Raw genomic sequence first — 21,862 nt, 5'->3', positions numbered from 1 at the left:
ATTTTGAAAGGCTTAAGACATGATTCTTCTATGCCTCTACAGATGAGACAAAAACTTTCTGTGACTGGAAAACGTCAAGAGTGGTTTAAACCAGTTATGAGCAACTATTAGTGCCAAGTGTTCTCATTTAATGAACTTCAATCAAGATAAACAAGTATAAACTCAGAACTCTGTGCGTGTGCACGATAAAGAGAAGAGACGGACAGACAACAAGACCCTGCGTCTCCCCTACCTTTGATTCTCTTCTCTTTCAGCTGGAGTCATGCTCTTTTTCTGTTTTAAATGTTCTATTACAGCATTATGCTTCATCACCACCTTCAGGACAGAATAAATCCAAAAGCGCATATTTTATAATCACCACAGGTTAGTACACAGATAACAACAGTAGAAATTTGAGCACATATGTGTTTTTTTTAAAGAAACTGTAAGAATTTTATATCGTAACATAAATAAAATTAGCAGCTACCAGATGGCCTGGGTGCTTACCACCTGCTGGGTACCGTGCTAGGCTAAGCACTTGACATTACCTCGTTTATTCCTTACAACAACACTGAACCATAGCAATAATTTTATAAACAAGATACTGAGACATAAAGAAATTAACCACCTTGTTTGAGAAACAGTAAGTAATACAGCTGAAATTTTAACCTGGCTATCCTTCTCCAAAGGCCATATTTTTAACATTATGCTTTCTTCCCAGGAATGAATTTTAAAGAGCTGTCCCTCGTCTCCCCTATACAAAGATTAGCGGATAGACAGACAGTGTAGTAATTCTCAGTTTATAGATACACAGTAAAGCTGGGTAATAATACATTTAAATATAATATATATGACCATCATTTTCATAAGAATACTACATCTTTAAAATAACTTCGCTGTTTAAAAAGTGCTTCTACATTTATGACCTCATTTAATCATTGCAATAATCTCATGTGGCTGGAAAGAGAAGGGTTTTAAGAGGCTATAGCTAAGGAGGGATAAGTGAGTTTCATGGACTGTGAATGGGAGACCTAGGAACTGAATGAAGGTCTCACAACTTGGTAACACTTAAAATCCACATTCAAACTCCTGCCTAGTGCTGAGCGAAGCAAGCTATAGGTAGATGAAAAGATGGTTTCTGCCAGTAATGTTATCAGATGTTCTATGTATGACTTCACTTTAGTAGACTAATTCTAACTCATCTAAATTGCTTTATTTCACTCATGTGCCATTGCAAGATGTTGCTGGATGATGCCACTTTTTACTTAAGCTATGAAATAATACGTTTTCAAAAACTTTTTTACAAAGGTGTGGCTAGAAATGCAAATGAGTTTAATCTATCTATAATTTGCATAATCTACATGCAAACTAAGGAATGACAACTTTGAATAACTTTAAAGGAATTGCTATAATGTCTGAAGTGGCTTTAAAACTTAAACCCTCAAGTTTTATATTAAAGATTAAAGCTCATAACTCCATTCTTCCCATCTTAGTCCTCCCAAAATACAGGTCATTCCTAATAAGCACTGACTACATATTATATGTATCTAACGAAGTGTTCCACACCACAGTAGTCATTCAGTATTTTTTTTTGGTCAATTCAGTGTTTCTTCTAAATTTAAACATTAGTGACTTTGTCTCATTTAGGAAACCTAACACAACCAAACACTAATTCTACTGCACAGCACAATAATTCAAGCTACTGAACATGCTGCTTTTACTTAATAACTTTACCTGTTTCTGAATGATTTCACTTTGATTAGAAGCTTGGAGGGTGTGTTCACGCTTAATTTCTATCTGTTGCTGTTTCTTCTTTTGCTGCTGATCCCTGAGTTGCTGAACCCTTTGCAACTGCTCTTGCACACTGGCTGCCTGCACTGTAACCACATTCTGAATCTGGTGAGTCTGCACAGCACTGCTTTGCTGAATTTGGATAGGTAACTGGAGTTTGATTTGCTGGGGCACACCACTTTGCTGAGCCTGTATCTGAGCCACAACCTGTGACTGGATCTGAGAGAGAACCTGGACTTGTTGTTGCAGCTGAGGCACAGCAATGACTTGGGGCTGTGGCTGCTGTATTTGTAGCTGAGGACGGGATGGGGATGAAACAGTAACTTGATTTAAAGTTTGTCCTGATGAAAGAGTTTGAGTTGAAGACTGTACCTGGGGTTGTGACTGTGGCTGGCCTTGGGAAGGTATCTGAAGAGATGTATGTGGTTGAATTGGAATCGGTTGTGAGGTTGTAGTCTGAACCTGGGATTGTTGTCCAGGAGACAGTTGGGATGGAGTTGATGGACGTATTCGAGTCTGTGATGGACTTTGGACACGAACAGGAGACTGTCCTTGGACATTACTTTGAGGCTGAGACTGTGCTGCAACTTGGGGCTTGGATGACTGTGCGTGGGTGGGTTGTGCTTCAGAAGGGACATGGGATGAAACGGTTGTTTGGGTCTGAACTTCAGGCTGAGTCTGAACTTCAGGCTGAGCTGGGGACTGGGGCTGGGTTTGGGGCTGGGGCTGAGCTGAAGGCTGAGCAGTCTGTGGCTGGGCTTCTGCTGGACCCACACTTGATGACTGAGCTGGTGGCAGGGTTTTGTCTTGATGTACCTGCATCTGGGGTGACAGTTTACTCTGCCTTTGTTCACCTGTACCTGTAAAAAGGAAAGATGAACCATTTCTATTACTCTGGAACATAAAACTGTGGTTAAAGAAGAATCTGAAGGAAATCTTCTGAAGTTGAGAATTCTGGCCAGGCGCGGTGGCTCACGCCTGTGCACTTTGGGACATTGAGGTGGGAGGATCGTTTGAGCAACATAGTGAGACCCCGTCTCTACACAAAAACAAAAAAAATAAAAAATTATCTGAGCATAGTGGAGCATGCCTATGGTCTAAGCTACCCGGGAGGCTGAGGTGGGAGGATTGCTTGCATCCAGGAGGTCAAGGCTGCAGTAAGCAGTAATGGTGCTACTTCACTTCAGCCTGGGCGACAGAGCAAGACCCTGTCTCGAAAAAATAAATAAAGTAAATAAAGTTGAGAATTTTGTATTTTGGTACAGAAGGTCTATGCCTTTGAAATGCTCCATTTGGACATGCTTAGGGCAGGACGCTCTGAAACTGGGGAGCCTGGGCCCTGCTTCTTGGCTGTCCCCTGTACACTCTCCTAACTCTAGAGGGCTGGTTTCCAAAGTAAGTTGCAGCCTCTGGAAATCAGCTGGGTCATCTGGCCCAGGCTAACTGTCACGCCTCACTTTTCTCCCATGATGTGGTGGTAGTTAGTTACAATGACTTGCAGCAGAAGGTCAACAAAGTGGTTCTGGACCCACTCTCAATCTCAGGTCATGAACTGGATTTACCCACCCTCCCTGAGATCACCTCCATGACTGAATCAGCACCTACAAGGCTTAGCAAGGAGTAAGTGTGGGCATAGTTACCAAGATAACCATTATTTTTGCCCCCTTTCTCTCTCTCTCTTTTTTAATAGGAGGGAGAGGGTGGTGGTAACAGGGAGTCTGTAAGAATAGGGTACAAAAGCTTCGAGACATTGTGAGGCTGACTATGTCAACTGTTGAGCTCACTGGCTTGAGGCATATCCTTCCAAAGGTAAATACTGGTTCTCCTGTTGGCCTCTGTTAGCCCAGCCACGTGTAGTAGTAACATCCGACATTTCTGATAAACCCACAGCTCTACCTGCTGCTGTCGTGGAAACAGTGGTGGTGGTGGTGCTGGCTGTGGTGGCTGTTGTTGCCAATGGGGTAAAGAGGAATCGCTGAACAGTACCATTTGGCATTGCAGCTTGCATTAGCTGCTGGCCTGGGCCTGGGAGTACAGTCACCCCTTGAGGTATCAACTGCAACTGTCCAGTAGTTTGACCTTGTCCTTGAATTACTACTGTCAAACCTTGATTGCCACCCTGTGGAAAAAACACAACATGTAAACAGTGTTCAAAGCATCAATCTGTATGTATATCATTTTTATTAAATCATTTTTATGTGTAATTATCTTTTAATATAATGAAAATACATATTTGAATGTCACCAGCAGGAATTTAGATAAGCTAAAGTAAGAATATTTATGTTGCTTAGTAGGAAAAACATCAACAATCCAGAGTTCCAGTTCAAGCTCCCCCAATGGTCAGCCAGTTATCTGTCCACAAGCAACATTGTTCCTCCAGATCCAAGTTTCCCAATCTATAAAATAAAGGTATTGAATAACTAAAGTCCCCACAAAATTCTGATTTTAAATAATCTTATATTCATATTTTACAATTTCAAAAGCATCTTCATAGATACTGCCTCATTTGATTCTCACAATGGACTTGTGACTTTATGGGGTAAGCAGAGAAAATATTCTTCTGATTCCCAACTAAGAAACTCAGGTTAGAAAGGTCAAGTACCCTGCCCAACTTAAAGGTGAGATAAAAGAAGGAACCTAGATCTCCTGAATTTTGTCTTTCAATACGTGCCAAATGACCTATGGGGTGTGTGTGTGCTAAACTGTAAAAAGCTTAGGGTTTTAGATATGTAATGCAAACACCAAGTAAGGAGGATCACTAAGGTCTGAGCAGTTACCAAAAAGGGGTCCAGAAATTTAAAATTCTCTAGGCGCTGTCTCTTCTGTCCAGAACTGTAATTAAACTAGAAACCCTGAATACCAGGAACATGCTGGAGAACTGGAAAGCAAAAGTAAAAACCATCCCCTAAACTCCCAATGACCAAAACTGATGGCGCAAAGTCCATGTACTAAGTAAGCTCCATATACATGTGAATCCCTCAAAACTTATTTACTCTTGCTTTTCTAAAATACATTTTTATGCACAAAATGCACAAAACACCAAGTATAATTTAAAAATTATAAAGTAAACATCTATAAAACCACGACTGTGGTCACCATTGCCAGTGTCCTAGAAGCCCCCATATGACTCACCCAGATTTCAATCCCCTCCCTCTCCCCTAGAGGTAAGCACTATCCTCACTTTGATGATAACACTGTATTTCATAACTACTTCGGTATGTATCTTAGGTATATATAGGGCCACTGAGGTTCACAAACTCAGGAGCAATATTCACGAAGAATACAATGGGAATAGTGCCCCCTCCAGGCAGGCAATGCAGCAGCCCTGTATCCCTACACAAAATAGCTTAGTTTTGCCTATTTCTGAATCTTATACAAATGAAATTATAACATGTATTTTTTTTTGGCAGCTACTTGCTTCTTTAGCTTACCATTATATATTTGTGAGAATCATCTGCATAGTTCTGTGTGGCTGAAGTCTATTCATTTTCATTGCTGTAGGAATATACTACAATTTACTTAGCTAGCTGATTTTGACAGACACCTGAGTTGTTCTTAGTTTTTGATTCTTATGAACAATGCTGCTACGAATATTTATGCCATGTATTCTGGTGCTCACATGGCCGACAACTTCTCTAGGGATATACCTAGAAGGTATACTGGGACCTTAGGCATACACAGCTTTGACTTTACCAGACAATGTCCAGGAGGTTTCCAAAATGGCTGAACCGACTGATAGGCCCACCAGCTGTGCATGAGAATTCTTTCTGCTCTATGTCTTTGCTAACTCTTGGTTTTGCTGGACATTTAAATTTGTACCAATCTCTTAAGCATATGGTTTTACTATGTACTTCTCTCATTATTAATAAAGTTCAGCAGTTTTTTGGAATTTGGGACATTTAGATTTCTTCTTTCCTCATAATGTTGGTTTGTCCTTTTTTTTCGTTTTTCTTTTTTTTGAGACGGAGTCTTTTGCCTAGGTTGGAGTGCAGTGGTATATCTTGGCTCGCTGCAACCTCTGCTTCTTGGGTTCAAGCAATTCTCCTGCCTCAGCCTCCCAAGCAGCTGGGATTACAGGCGTACACCACCACGCCCGACTAATTTTTGTATTTTTAGTAGAAACGGGGTTTCCCCATGTTGGCCAGGCTGGTCTGAAACTCCTGACCTCAAGTGATCCACCTGGCTTGGCCTCCCAAAACCTTGGCCTCCCAAAGTGCTGGGATTACAGGTGTGAGCCACCGCACCTTGCCTGTTTGTCTTTTTTCCTATTGATCTATCTGGATTTTTTTCTTTCTTGATTTGTAGTAATTCTTTATATATTCTGGATATATAATAGTCCTTGGTTGGTTCTTTTCTCATTTTCTTCACTCTCTCTATAGTGAGTTTGATGAACAGAGGTTCTTACTCTTATTTTTAAAGTAGTTGAATTTATAAATCTTTTCATTTATGGTTAGCATTTTCTATCTGTTTAGGAAAGCTATGAAGATATTCTTCTATCTTCTAAAGGTATTATAGTTTTACCTTTCACAGTTAGGACTTTCATCCTCCTGGAATTGAGTTTATGTAGAGTGAGGTAATAATGGTCCAATTTCACAGTTTCCTATGTATATTCAATTGTCCTGGCACCATTTACTGAAAAGTCATCTCTTCCTCAATGATCTGCAATGTCACCTTTGTCATATAACAAGTGTCCACATACATGGGGTTCATGTTCTGCACTCTCTACTGTTCTGTTGGTCTATCTGCCTCTCCTTATGTCTGTACCTCACTATATTAATTAGTGAAGTATTATATACTAAGTTTTTTGGTTTTTTTTGAGATGAAGTCTTGCTTTGTCACCCAGGCTGGAGTGCAGTGGTGCAATCTCAGCTCAATACAACCTCCGCCTCCCAGGTTCAAGCAATTCTCCTTCCTCAGCCTCCTGAGTAGCTGTGATTACAAGCGCATGCCACCACGCCCAGCTAATTTGTTTGTACTTTTAGTAGAGATGGAGTTTCACCATGTTGGTCAGGCTGGTCTCGGACTCCTGACCTCAAGCAATCCACCCGCCCTGGCCTCCCAAAGTGCTGGGATTACAGGCGCAAGCCACCAGGCCCAGCCTATACTAAGTTTTGATATCAGGTTATCATATATAGGGCAAATAATCCTGTTCTTCAAAGGTACAGATATTCTTAATACTTTGTACCTCCATATAAACTTTCAGTATCAGCTTGTGAAGTTTCACTAAAAACAAAACCTCTTGGGATTTTGATGGGAGCTGCATTCAATTTATTAATCAATATTAGAAGACTTGCTAACAATATTGAGTCTTGCAAGGAAGCAGCTTAATGTACTCAAATTTTATTTGTCTCATGGAGATTAGCCAACTAATAAAATTTTGGTGTTTAAAAGGGTTATCTGTCTCACTGTTATAGCTCACTGTCTAAAGATTACTCTAGTAGTTGGGGTTTATTATATCCTGTCTAAGAGGTATTTCTGTTTGACTCCAGGAAGTAACCATTTCTTCAAATCAGCACATTTAAAAACGTATCAAAATAAGTTCATGTTTTTAAACTTACGGCAAGAATAAATAAGATCACCTCTAAAGTTAAAATAAAGCTTATGTTACTTACATGGCCCTGTGTTAACTGAGTAAGTTGAGCCATGGTGAGCTTCACTTGTCCTTGTTGGGGGCGAGGGGGCTGTGAGGCTGAAGACTGTATATTTGAAGTGGATGTTGCTGAAGTTAAGCTTTTCTGCCCAGGTGTTGAGGAAACCGTGTTAGGGGCGGAGACTGCAGTGGAGACAGGCTGCCCCCTGATGATTTGAGTCATCACTTGCTGAGGAGCACCTACACAAACAGCAAAACATTATGAATGCTTATACACCCTTGGCATTATTTTGAATTGAAATAATTCAACACCTCACATGAACGTATTCTTTTCCATCTTCAAAAAAACACTGGGATATTCAGAGCCTAAGGATACATTCAGACATATACCCACATCCAAAGGTCCTGCCTGGTTGGCAGTGAGTCTGTTTTCACTGCCAACCGTTATCCAGTCTCTGCTGTCTGTAGGATAAGGGAAAAAACCAATTAAAATTCTTCCTATAAATCTAAAACCAAAATGATAATAGGGAAGACAAAAAAGAATGTGTAAAATATGCCATTTATAAGGCTGCCTTTTCTTAGGAATATAATATTAAAAATAAGATGCTAATTTAATAAAAAATTAATTCATATGAATTTTAAACAAAATATAAAGAATCTGGAATATTCTGGGCCAATTGCATTTATAATAAGCTTCTCTTACAGCTATTTGACAGACAGCTTGGGAGAGCCATGAAGGCAAGGACCATTATATCCTCAATACTAGGGCAGAGTGCTCAAATAATGCTTTCTTTTCTTTTTTTTGAGACGGAGTCTCACTCTGTCGCCCAGGCTGGAGTGTGGTGGCATGATCTTGGCTCACTGCAACCTCTGCCTCCTGGGTTCAAGCGATTCTCCTGCCTGAGCCTCCCGAGTAGCTGGGACTACAGGCATGTCCCACCACACCCGACTAATTTTTTGTATTTGTTTTAATAGAGACGGGGTTTCACCATGTTAGTCAGGATGGTCTTGATCTCCTGACCTCGTGATCCACCCGCCTTGGCCTCCCAAAGTGCTGGGATTACAGGCATGAGCAACCTCACCTGGCCCAAATAATGCTTTCATAGTCATTGTTCAATAAATGTCTATTGAATGAATGAAGTTGAACTGGAATGGCTCTACAGTTTTCCATAAACCTCTTTTTAGTTTAACTTGCTGAAACTAGAATAGGCAAGTGGAATTTTCCCCCATGTAGAACAGTTGCTAAGAATAATTTTTTGGTAGCTAATTTGACATTTACAGACTCATTACTAACTACTGAATAACATCAAATTTCTCAAGCTTTTAATATTTACTCGCTGCCTTTTTTCCATCTGTGGATACAGATATATTTCTTTGTGTTTCTCTTAATGGCTGAATGATACTTCATATTACTGCACATATGTAAAATGAAACTTATTTGGACATTCAGAATACTTCCCCCACACCTTTTTGTTGTTGTTGTTAAACTAACGCCATGGTAAAATTCCTGCTTATCCATTTTTGGGTGCTTCTGATTATTTCTTTAAAGTAACCCTCCAAAAAATAATACTGGGTGCATAGTAGGAATATAGTACTAAATTGAAGTTTTGAAAGGTTATTCCAATTCACACTACTGCCACCTCTGTGTGCCTATTTCACTGAACCCTGCCAACCCTTGATATCACCAGTAAAGTAAAATATTCAGGTAACTGCAAATAGTATCATGTATCACAGTGCTAAATTTCCTCAATTACCACAGGTTGGCATTAAAAACTGTTTTAAGTCATTGTCCTTCATTTGTGAATTCTCTCTCCACACTGCCCATTTCTTTTCCTACTTATTTAATACATATTTTTAAAGACTATTTTTTTCACTTTGCCATCTATGTTTTTATTTCTAAACTTGCAATTTTAAAAAATGCGGCCAAACAGACTAGTCTTTTTAAAAATTTTGGCTTTAATTATTGTTTGTAAAGTTCTCTTGTATTCTCTCATTAGATATATCCTCCCAAGAATGTTCTTGGTCCTGGTATATGTTGTAACACGGAAGTCTATTTTCCCCCCAAACTATAAGCCAATTATTCTAGTATCATTTACTGATGCAAAATGACACCACTGTCATGCAGCCAATTCCCACATTTAATGCCTCTGTAACTATTTGTGTTGCTTCCTTTGGTATCATGCTAATTTTGGTGACTTTATAATATGCTTTAACAACTGGTAGTACAAGTTTTCCATTATTACTCTTTCTTCTAAATTTTTCTTGGTTACTCTCATTCATTTACTCAAGATGAACTGAAAGACAGCATAACATAGTGTGGCCAAGGTCTTTAATTTGAGAACTCCTATATCCCAGCGCTATGTCCTTGCATTGCAGTTTGAGAAACAATACATGAAAAGTTATCACTTCCAGAGATCACCTGGTACAGATACATTGCCATCATAAGCAGAGACAGATAAAAGGATTGGTACTGATTCATTTTTATAAGCCACCCAGATGGTCTCCAATAGGTATATATCAATTTATTTTTAGATCAAAATGGAAATTCAAAAATGTAATAATTTCTGACTGTACTCCGAGGGTCTGTGAAGTCTCGCTCTGTTGCCCAGGCTGAGGGGCGGTCTCAGCTCACTGCAACTTCTGCCTCCTGGGTTCAAGCGATTCTCCTGCCTCAGCCTCCCAAATAGCTGGGATTACAGGCTGTGCCACCATGCCCGGCTATTTTTTGTATTTTAATAGAGATGGGGTTTTGCCACGTTGGCCAGGCTGGTCTTGAACTTCTGACCACAGGTGATCCGCCCGCCTTGGCCTCCCTAAGGGCTGGGATTACAGGTGTGAGCCACTGTACCCGGCCGGATCTCATCTTAGGAAAAGCTAGTGTGGCGTAGGAAGAGGGATAAGTTCCAGTGTGATCTGTGCACACCTGAAGACACAACCCATACCCACCCACCCTCCACCTCTCTGACCATAACTCCTTTGACTCCCACTTCTTGTCCTCCTTGGGTCCCCCTGAGACCCACTGGGTACCCATCCCTTCAATGTAACCAGGTCCACTCCTGCCTCAGGGCCCTTGCATTTGCTGTTTCTTTTTCATAAAAGACTCTTTCCTCAGATATCTGCACAGCTCCACAGCTCTCTCATTTCCTTCCGGTCTTTATCCAAATTTCATCTTGTTAGTGAGTCCCTCTCAGGCCATCCTTCCTAAAATTTCAACCCTCCCTGCAAATCATTCCCAAATCCCAACTCTAAACATTATCGTTCCTCCCCTCAGTTTTTCTAAGTACTTTTCTTTCTTTTTTTTTTTTTTTTTGGACAAAGTCCGATTCTCCTGCCTCAGCCTCCCGAGTAGCTGGGATTACAGGCACCGATCATGATGCCCAGCTAATTTTTTGTATTTTTAGTAGAGATGGGGTTTCACCATGTTGGCCAGGCTGATCTTGAACTCCTGACCTCAGGCGATCCACCCACCTCAGCCTCCCAAAGTGCTGGTATATTAGGCGTGAGCTATCGTGCCCGGCCAGTACTTTTCATTATTTAACATGATATATGTGTAAAATTCACACATTATTATACAGTATATTTAAATATATGTATAATTAATTTACCTCATTATCATCTACCTTTTCCACTAGACTGTAAGTTTCATGAGGGCATTATTTTGTCTGATTAGTTTATAACCATGGCCATTTGGGCCTGGAACAGCATCTGGCACATAGGTAGTACTGAATAATTGTTGAATGAATAAATGAATATCTGGACTTGGAAATCAGATAAATCTGGTTTGAATCCCAGATTAATAGCTTGGGAAATTACTCAACATTCTGAATTTCAATTTTCTCATCGGTAAAATGGGGATAGTATTAGTACCTGCTTTATATGAAGATTAAATGAATGCTTATGTACAAAACACATACACCCTGGCACAGAGTAAATGATGAATATATGACAGTTGCTATTTTAGAGTATTACTACTAAGAATTAATTCATTTAAGGCAGACTTTCATTTAAGTACATTAAATGAGCACTGCACAGCCAGGCGGCAGGGTTGGGTAGTTCATCATACAAACCCTATCCTCACAGGGGATTCAAGACTCCAGGGAAGAAAAGTGGCAAAACCCTGGAGAAGAGAGTGGTTTGGAAACTACACATTCACTTATGCATGTCAGACAAACACATACTTACAGCTACATAGGGCATTATGCAACAAAAGCTCTGTGTATCCATAGTAATACCAGCATTTACAGTTTCTCTGGCAATTTACCACAACTGTCAGTTTTCTAAGTATATAGAAAACATTCATCACCTATAAATTGCACTTTCTCCTTTATATTAGTTCTCTTTCCTAGTAGCTACCTGTCTCACATAATAGATATTAAATCTTATCAATTGTTCCTGCAGCATTAACTGAAATAATCCATCTTCCTTTCTTTTCTCAGGTAAATGCTACTTAGGCAAGACGATTGCCTTAAAACAAAACAACAACAAAAAAAACCCTGCTATATTTCATATTAGAATTGGTGCTAAATTAGTAAAATGGGAAAGATTTTATCTATCTTTCCCCTTATGCCCTGGAACCATCTTTTATAGTAAGAAAATTATTTCCTACCCATTTCCAAGAACTTTACCTGTAAAACCATGAAGTCTGTAATTCCTTGCTATAGGTAAAATTATGGCAACTTTTCAAATTTCTTCTGTTGATATGTCATTGAGACATTCAATTTATAAGCACAATATTTAATTATGTCTTGCTATTCAAATAGATTTACGTCCTAAGTATGGATAGTAAGACTTCTGAAAGTCTTACTACAAGGATACCTATACAAAATTCTTTTTTTCAGTTTTGAGAGTTTCACTCTGTCGCCCAGTCTGGAGTGCAGTGGCGCAATCTTGGCTCACTGCAACCTCTGCCTCTAGGGTTCAAGCAATTCTCCCTGCCTTGACCTCAAGTAGCTGGGATTATAGGCACCTGTCAACATTCCCAGTTAATTTTTGCATTTTTAGTAGAGACAGGGTTTCACCACGTTGGGCAGGCTGGTCTTGAACTCCTGACCTCAGGTGATCTACAATTCCTTTTGAGTTAAAAAAGCTCACTTTATTTTTATTGTACTTTTTCATTCCTAATTCTGTGAACAAGCATATTCCTCCCTTTTCCCTAGATTAGACTTGCAAAATAATGGCCTAATTTTTTTGGTCTTTTCTGTTTTGTAATTATTATTACTTGTGCTTTCATTTCCTCCCTCATTTTCTTTCCTTTTTTCTTTTTTTGAGACAGGGTTTCACTCTGTCACCCAGGCTGGAGGTGCAGTGGCAAGATTGTGGCTCACTGCAGCCTTGACCTCTTGGGCCCATGTGATCCTCCTGCCTCAGCCTCCCAAGTGGCTGAAACCACAGGCATGTGCCACCACGCCTGGCTAATTTTTTAGAAATTTTTTGTAGAGATGGGGGTCTCACTACATTGCCCAGGATGTCTAGAACTAATAGGTTCAAGTGATCTGACTGCCTTAGTCTCCCAAAGTGCTGGGATTACAGGTGTGAGCCACCGCATCAGGTCTTGTTTTCTTTCGAAACTTGTTTTATATATGTTTCTAACTTTTGATTAAGAATAGAGGTATTTTTGGTTTGTTTTATTCACTGATTTACTTCAACTGCCTATAGTAGGTGTTCAAATATGTACTGAATAAACTGAATCACCTCTAAGTTTAACTGCGGCTTCAAGGCTTAAGGCTGCTATTTGAGAATTGTTTTGTAATTACATATTTGATGTATCTTTAACTTAAAAGTTACTTAGAATGTACTTACATGCTTTTTTTTTTTGAGACAGAGTTTCGCTCTTGTTGTTCAGGCTGGAGTGCGATGGCGCCATCTCGGCTCACCACGACCTCTGCCTCCTGGGTTCAAGCGATTCTCCTGCCTCAGCCTCCCAAGTGGCTGGGACTACAGGCGTGCACCACCACACCCAGCTAATTTTTATATTTTTAGTACAGGCGGGGTTTCACCATGTTGGTTAGGATGGTTTTGATCTCTTGACCTCGTGATCCACCCACCGGCCTCCCAATGTGCTGGGATTACAGGCGTGAGCCACCACACCCAGCTGTACTCACATACTTCTAAGCAAGTTAAGATTATTAGTATAATATCTAATATCTTTTTTTTTTTTTTTGAGACAGAGTTTCACTCTTGTTGCCCAGGCTGCAGTGCAGTGGTGCAATCTCGGCTCACTGCAACCCCCACCTCCCAAGGTTGCAGTGATTCTCCTGCCTCAGCCTCCCAAGTAGCTGGGATTACAAGTGCTCACCATCACACCCAGCTGATTTTTGTATTTTTAGTAGAGAAGGGGTTTCACCATGTTGGCCAGGCTGGTCTCGAACTCCTGACCTCAGGTGATCTGTCCATCTTGGCCTCCCAAAGTGCTAGGATTATAGGTGTGAGCCACAGCGCCTGGTCATGTCTTTTATTTCCTAACACATCTTGTTACAGCATAATATAGTATTTTAATATTAATTTCTAGCTTTACTATAAAGAATGTGGCCTATACACATTTTATTGTTTGGAATTTATCAAGGTTTTATCTATGACTCAAGAACTACTTTTCCACCAAAAAGCCTATGAATTATTATTTTTCTTTTTTCTTTTTTTTGAGATGGAGTTTCACTCTTGTTGCCCACGTTGGAGTACAATGGCAGGGTCTCAGCTCACTGCAACCTCCGCCTCCTGAGTTCGAGCAATTCTCTTGCCTCAGCCTCCCAAGGTGCCCACCACCATGCCTGGCTAATTTTTATATTTTTAGTAGAGATGGGGTTTCACCATGTTGGCCAGGCGGGTCTCAAACTCCTGACTTCAGGTGATCTGCCCATCTCGGCCTCCTGGAGTGCTGGGATTACAGGCATGAGCCACTGCGCCTGGGTTAAGCCTACAAGTATTTTAAATGAATGTGTATTTCGGAAGGTACAAAAGTTGATACATAGTTTAATTGTGGCTTACTATGCTCCTATTAATTTCTCCTTGATTTCAAATAGTTTTGCTTTTTACACTTTGACATGTTACTTAATTCATAAAGATTCAAGATTATACCTTAACTGCAATCTTTTTTTCTTTTCTTTTCTTTTTTTTTTTTTAAACAGGTCGTGCTCTGTCTCCCAGGCTGGAGTGCAGTAGCATGAGCATACTTCACTGCAGCCTCCAATGTCTGGGCTCAAGCAATCCTCCCATCTCAGCCTACCAAGTAGCTGGGACTACAGGCGTGCTCCAGGACGCCTGGCTAAATTTTTATTTTTTGTAGAGATGGGGTCTCCCTATGTTGCCCAGACTGGTCTCCAACTCCTGGCTTCAAGTGATCCTCTTGCCTCAGCCTCCCAAAGTTTTGGGATTACAGGCTTTAGCTACTGTGCCTGGCCATGATCTTTACCTTTTTTTTTTTTTCCTTCAGACGGAGTCTCACTCTTTTTGCCCAGGCTGGAGTACAGTGGCACAATCTCGGCTCACTGCAACCTCTGCCTCCTGGGTTCAAGCGACTCTCCTGCCTCAGCCTCCCGAGTAGAGTAGCTGGGATTACAGGCGCCCACCTCCACGCCCTGCTAATTTTTGTATTTTTAGTAGAGACAGGGTTTCCCCATGTTGGCCAGGATTGTCTCAAACTCCTGACCTCGGGTGATCTGGCCTGCCTTGGCCTCCCAAAGTGCTGGGATTACAGGCATCAGCAACTGCGCCTGGCTGATCTTTACCTTTAAGCCAATAAAAAATGACTCTTTTTCATAAATTTTTCCTTTTTATTAAACATTGAATTTTATTCTGCCCAGTATCAGTAGGGCCATCCTTGTCTTTTCTTTCTTTTTATGGCCTTTATTTTGTGTGCCTGTGTCCATCTTTAGTTTTTTTATCTTTTGTAGCTTTTGTAGTAATTTGATTTTAGCTAAATTTCTCATAAATGTATAGGGTTTAAAAAAAAATCTTTAACATCTTCAACTTTTTTTTCTTTTTTGAGACAGGGTCTCACTCTGTTGCCCAAGCTGGAGTGCAGTGGCATGATCTTGGCTCACTGCTACCTCTGCCTCCTGGTTTCAAGCGATTCTTCCACCTCGGCCTCCCAAGTAGCTGGGATTACAGGTGCATGAGGCACCATGCCCAGCTAATTTTTTAATATTTTTAGTAGAGATGGCATTTTGCCATGTTGGCCAGGCTGGTCTTGAACTCCTGGGCTCAAGTGATACTCCTGTCTTGGCCTTCCAAAGTGCTGGGATTACAGGGGAGAAGCACCTAGCCTGGCCAGTCTTCAACTTTTAAAATGGTAGTTTTAATGTATTCTCATTAAGAGTAATAAATGAACATCTGGCACTGCATTTGTAATTTTGTTTTATATGTTTCTTTGCTATCTCCTTGATTTTCTGTCTTTTGCTATACAGACTGTTTTCTTTACTTCAATTATATATTTTATTTATTAGTGATTTCTGTTACATTTTTAATAAACATACTTCAACCTATTTTACTGTCAATGTCAAAACGAAATAATATCAATGAATACAGCTCACAATGGATTAGAAATTTAGTATGCTTTGAAGTATTAATTCAAATTGTATTTCTCGTATGTAGTGCCAAATGCAGAGAATTACATATTTCCTAGACTGGCTGTTGAGATGTAAAATGATAATGCTGGATGGATAAATACCTGGCTGTACCATCACAGGTGTTCGAATAATTGCCTTTCCTAGTGTTGACTGTTGGAGTGGTGTTCTAATCACGGTCATACCAGGGCGAATCTGAGGCCCTGTAATTACCTATAAATGACACAAAGAACAACAATGAATTAAAATGCTTTAAAAAGATTAAAGTATAATGGACTTAGAACACAAGATCTTTAAACATTCTATATTAATAAAAATGTTTACAGGAATGACAGGGGCTCTTGAACATTACATTTTAAATTGTATTAAACATCAGAATAAAGACGGAATTTTGAGGAAAGAAAACTTAATTCAAATGCTATCATATAAAATTCCCTGCCACTGATACCAAAATAGCCTATGGAATAAAAGGAAGGAGCATGTGCCAGCGAGGCTCTGCTCTGTAACTAGTGCTCACAGGAAAATGTGGAGTCCCACTTTCTGTAAGCTCCAGACCATACCTGTAACCCACAGAATATAACAGGAAGATCAGAAACCAAATGTTCTTTCATAGTTTTTTAAAAATTATTTATTTATTTATTTATTTTAAAGACAGGGTCTCACTCTGTTGCCTAAGATGGAATGCAGTGATGCAATCACAGCTCATCGTAGCCTGGCTCACTCTTGGGCTTAAGCAATCCTCCTGCCTCAGCCTCCCAAGAAGCTAGGACTATGGGTGAATGGCACCATGTCCGGCTAATCATTCATTCATTCATTCATTTATTTACTTATTTAGAGACAGTCTTGCTTATTTATTTATTTAGAGACAGAATCTCGCTCTTTCACCCAGGCTGGAGTACAGTGGCACAATCTTGGCTCACTACAACCTCCGCCTCCCGGGTTCAAGCAATTCTCCTGCCTCAGCCTCCCAAGTAGCTGGGATTACAGGCGTGTGCCACCACACCCAGCTAGTTTTTGTATTTTTAGCAGAGACAGGGTTTCACCATATTGACCAGGATGGTTTCGATCTCTTGACCTTGTGATCCGCCCCCCTTGGCTTCCCAAAGTGCTGGGATTACAGGTGTGAGCCACCGCATCCGGCCCAGCTAATCTTTGAACTTTTTTTTTTTTTTGAGACAGAGTCTCACTCTGTCACTTAGACTGCAGTGCAGTGGCACCATCTCAGCTCACTGTGGCCTCTGCCTTGTGGGTTCAAGCAATTCTCATCCCTTACCCTCCCCCAAGCAGCTGGGAATAGCTGGGACTACAGGCACATGCCACCATGCCCAGCTAATTTTTTGTATTTTTAGTAGAGATGGGGTTTTGCCATTTTGTTTAGGTTGTTCTCGAACTCCTGGCCTCAAGTGATCCTCTCGCCTCAGCCTCCCAAAGTGCTGGCATTACAGGCTTGAGCTATTGCCCCTGGTCCTTTCGTAGTTTTAAAAGGGAAACTAGAAAGTATTTTATTTTCAGTTTTATAGTTAGGTTCAGAACATTTTCAAAAATTTAAAACTTTAAACCTTTTTCCACAATGCTAGTCTACAAAACTTTAAGCCTTTTCCATACTAGTAACAAAGAAATTACATATCTGGGCCAGGTGCGGTGGCTCAGGCCTGTAATCCCAGCACTTTGGGAGGCCGAGGCAGGTGGATCACCTGAGGTCAGGAGTTTGAGACCAGCCTGACCAACATGGTAAAACCCCATCTCTACTACAAATACAAAAATTAGCCAGGCATGGTGGTAGATGCCTGTAATCCCAGCTACTTGAGAAGCTGAGGCAGGAGAATCGCTTGAACCCAGGCGGCGGAGTTTGCAGTGAGCAGAGATCATGCCATTGCATTCCAGCCTGGGGAACAAGATTGAAATTCTGTCTCAAAAAAAGAAATGATGTATCTAATATGTGCATATATCAGCTGATAACAAATTAGTTAACAGTACTGTAGATTACCTTTTAATTTTTTTTTTTTTTTTGAGACAAGGTCTGGCTCTATTGCCCAGGCTAGAGTGCGGTGGCACAATCTCAGCTCACTGCAACCTTCCCCTCCCAGGCTCAAGCCATCCTCCCACCTCAGCCTCCTGAGGTGCTGGGACTACAGGTAAGCACCACCACGCCTGGCTAATTTCTGTATTTTTTGTAGAGACAGGGTTTTGCCATGTTGCCCAGGCTGGCCCTGTACTCCTGAGCTCAAGTGATCCACCCGCCTTGGCCTCCCAAAGTGTTCGGATTACAGGCGTGAGCCGCCGCGCCTGGCCCAGCATTTTAAATTCGATTTCTTAGCGAGCCTGCACAGCACACTTCCTTGGGTGGTCTAGTGCTGTCCACTGTTTTACATAAAGAAATTTTCTTTATAAAATCCTAGAAAGCAATTATTATTCTTCATAAACCATACTAATGTGTCATTAACTAAATGTTAGACATTAATACTTCATGTATCATTTTCACTTATCAGAAATATAACAGATTTTTTTCCAAATCAGTACTCTGTCACAGATTCAGTAATAGGCAAAGGAAACTGAGTTGGATTAATCTTGGAAGAAGTCATTCTAAAAATAATGTGATGTGCTCAACACATCAAACCAAATAAGTCTGTAAGAATTCTTACTTGTGAATTGCTTGTGGTTCCTCCAGAGCCTGAGGTATTGGGCCTAATTGTGACTGTTGCTGTCCTGGGCTGGAATGAAGTAAAGGTTTGCTGACTGGTACCTGTACTTGATGGAATGATACCCAGGACTTTCTGCTGTACTTGAACAACGCCTTAAAAAAAGATGAAGCCATAATTAAAAACTATCACTTTATTGGAAAGCATTACGTGGTGCTCGGTTGCTGAGGAGAAACTACTGTGGCAGGGTTTTATAGTGGGCTACATAGAATGTGAGATCCGAGGACTGAAATCAGTGAAAAGGAGATGAAAAATAATGGCAACAGTATGATCTGGCAAATGTGAATTAAAACTTCACATTTCCCTTACCTCCTTGTGTTGCTGGCACATTTACAGCGACAATCTTGCTGTTTGCAGGAAGTGGCAGTTTGGTAATTACTTTTCCTGCCATAGTGACTGGATTGCCTGTAATTTGGAACGTCTGACCTGTGCTGGCAATGGTTGTAGCAGATGTGGCAGCTGTGCTGGTGGCTAATGGGGTATAAGACATTTAATAAGCTTTAGATTTAAAATAACCAGCAACGTAGTGACTTCTAGGAAAGGGCACCAATGCATGAAATGTGGCTCATTTTGTATTTTTAATAAAAACATTCCTCTCCACTCAAAGTGAACTATGTAAATGTTGAAAGTGAAATAATGTAAGAGAGGAGTTTGCTAATGTAATATTATGAACATTATTTGTAACAAACCAACCGTTACAGCTTGTTTGCTCAACTGGCTGCAAAAGAAAAACAATCTTCTAAAAAAATGTTTCATTTCAGTAGCTAAAGGGTTGAAAATTCTTTTTCCTGAACCAAAGTAATCTTTTACTTAATGATAGTTCCATACCTGAATTTGACTGGCCTTGCTTAACCCACGTAGCAAAGGTTTGATGAAAGTTCTTGTTTTGTTGGAATGTTACTGTAGCTGGAGATCCAACTTTAGTAGTTAGTACCATTTTGGTTCCAGTTGTAACTGAGCCACTTATGGGGGCCACCATAACCTTCTGTGCTGGAGAGATGGTACTGGTTGTACTGCTTGTTGGGGAAGTAGTGGAAGTTGCAATCACTGTCGGCTTCTGCTGCTCCAGTCGTTTCTAAAAAAGTGAAGGAGAGGAAACATGAATCAAAATAGTTCTAAATAAAAACAATACCATTCTACAAGAAGTCTGTCCACAATTTCTCTCACCTTAAGAAATTCCACTACATTTTTGAAGTATTTTACTTCCAAAAAGAATATATGTCCATATAAATTTACCCATATTTATGGCTGGCTGCGGTGGCTCACACCTGTAATCCTAGCACTCTGGGAGGCTGAGGTGGGTGGATCACTTGAGGTCAGGAGTTCGAGACCAGCCTGGCCAATATGGTGAAACCCCACCTCTACTAAAAATACAAAAATGAGCTGAGCATTCTGGCTCATGCCTGTAATTCTAACTACTCGGGAGGCTGAGGCAGAAGAATTGCTTGAACCCGGGCGGCAGAGGTTGCAGTAAGCTGAGATCATGCCACTGCACTCCAGCCTGGGTGACAGAGTGACTCCATCTCTAAAAAAAAAAAAATTACCTGAATTTAATTTCTTGATGAAGGCCATATATATATTTTTAATTCCTCCAAGGAACCTATCTATGAAGGCAGTATTTTCATGTCTCTATACCACATATATTACATTGAAAGTACTAAGCTGTTCATAGCAGAAATTTTTATAACAAGTTTTTCTGGCTTGTACAAACATCCAAGGTTTCAGACTGAAAACAACAGAGATGTGGGTAAGCTTATTGGAGACAGAAACACCATGCTGCTCAGCGGTGAGATTCAGAGCTGAGAACAAATGGAGCTGTGAAAGGTTTCTGTTTCACTGTAATATTAATTTATCCAACTATAAAAACATGTCAATAGTTAATGACACTATTATTAAAGTTGGCAAACCTGCAATCAAGCAAGCTGAAAATTATAAAATAGTTTTTCTATTATACATTCAAATATTTTTACAGAAAAATACTTTATACTATACAGAGTAGTATAATACGATCTTTAAAACTACAGTTATTAAAGATATTCTGTATATCTTTTATTATAGATTGCTAAACTTTTCTAACAGCTTATCAACAGTGGTGTGATGAGTAACAATATAACCACACACATGTAAAACAACAGGTGAAATTTATTTCAAACCTGGTGGCAGATGCTTTACCTTCATTATCTTATAAGATGAGGAAACGGAGACTAGAGAGGTTGTGTAACTGGCCCAAGGCCACAGAGCTAGTTAAGGGTGATGTTGGGATGTCTGCTAAAATCAAATTCCAATCCTGCACCACTATCTCCTGCCTTTGACATAGGTGAGCCTCCTGCTCACCTATGACATCACGTCCAATTTTTTTAGGACTACTTTTGTACCTATCCTATATACCTGAATATAATATAAAGTACTTTACACAATTTCTCATTCCTCAGAAGAAAAAGGGCTTAGTTTTCAACTCTTAGAGACATCATCTGATTAAATCAGTTAAAAAAAGAAAGAAAAAAAAAAGAGGGAGGCAAAGGTGGGTGTGGTAGTGTTTCTGTAGCTCCAGCTACTCAGGAGGCTGAGGCTGGAGGATCACCTTAAGCCTGGGAATTCAAAGTTGCAATGAGCTATGATCTCACCACTACACTCCAGCCTCAGCAACAGAGCAAGCCCCTATCTCTAAAAAAAAAAGGAGGCAAACAAATAGAACAGATATATTAGTACTTATTTATAGGAGGATATGCCTTCAAAGTTGAAGTGTTAGCTATATTCATAAATAAGCATCTTAAATCAATTTTTTAAAGTAATATACTGGCTGGGTGCGGTGGCTCACGCCTGTAATCCCAGCACTTTGGGAGGCCAAGGCAGGCGGATCACAAGGTCAGGAAATCGAGACCATCCTGGCTAACACAGTGAAACCCCATCTCTACTAAAAATACAAAAAATTAGCCAGGCGTGGTGGCGGGCGCCTATAGTCACAGTTACTCGGGAGGCTGAGGCAGGAGAATGGCGTGAACCCAGGAGGCGGAGCTTGCAGTGAGCCGAGATCGCGCCACTGCACTCCAGCCTGGGTGACAGAGTGAGACTCCATTTCAAAAAAAAAAAGTAGTATATTAGGGCCAAATGCAGTGGTGCTCGCTATCTCAGCACTTTGGGAGGCCCTGGTAGGCAGATCGCTTGAGCTCAGGAGTTCAAGACTAGCCTGGGCAATATGGCAAAAGTCCTATCTCTACAAAAAACACAAAAATCAGCCAGACACG

General features: G+C 40.4%; 1 protein-coding gene across 27 annotated transcripts in view; it reads right to left on the bottom strand.

The window, feature by feature from the left end:
- Positions 1 to 21,862, bottom strand: part of BPTF (bromodomain PHD finger transcription factor) — a 156,866-nt gene that overhangs the window by 34,408 nt on the left and 100,596 nt on the right. For 14 of the 27 annotated variants that reach the window (XR_010153367.1, XM_054671499.2, XM_054671503.2 and 11 more), the window contains 8 exons: positions 19,446 to 19,692; positions 18,927 to 19,088; positions 18,561 to 18,712; positions 16,023 to 16,131; positions 7,383 to 7,600; positions 3,667 to 3,889; positions 1,714 to 2,630; positions 233 to 315 (listed from right to left, as the gene is read on the bottom strand). Coding sequence is in view for 25 of the 27 variants with exons in the window: in XM_054671499.2 (XP_054527474.1) it covers positions 233 to 315; positions 1,714 to 2,630; positions 3,667 to 3,889; positions 7,383 to 7,600; positions 16,023 to 16,131; positions 18,561 to 18,712; positions 18,927 to 19,088; positions 19,446 to 19,692 (2,111 nt within the window). In the remaining 2 variants the exon portion in view is untranslated. The remainder of the gene's footprint in view (positions 1 to 232; positions 316 to 1,713; positions 2,631 to 3,666; positions 3,890 to 7,382; positions 7,601 to 16,022; positions 16,132 to 18,560; positions 18,713 to 18,926; positions 19,089 to 19,445; positions 19,693 to 21,862) is intronic. The other 13 variants (XM_054671512.2, XM_054671516.2, XM_054671514.2 and 10 more) reach the window with 4 other exon arrangements.

The sequence above is a fragment of the Pan troglodytes genome, chromosome 19 (genome assembly GCF_028858775.2).
Source record: "Pan troglodytes isolate AG18354 chromosome 19, NHGRI_mPanTro3-v2.0_pri, whole genome shotgun sequence".
Taxonomy (NCBI): Eukaryota; Metazoa; Chordata; class Mammalia; order Primates; family Hominidae; genus Pan; species Pan troglodytes.
This window is presented reverse-complemented; position numbering and strand designations above follow the sequence as displayed.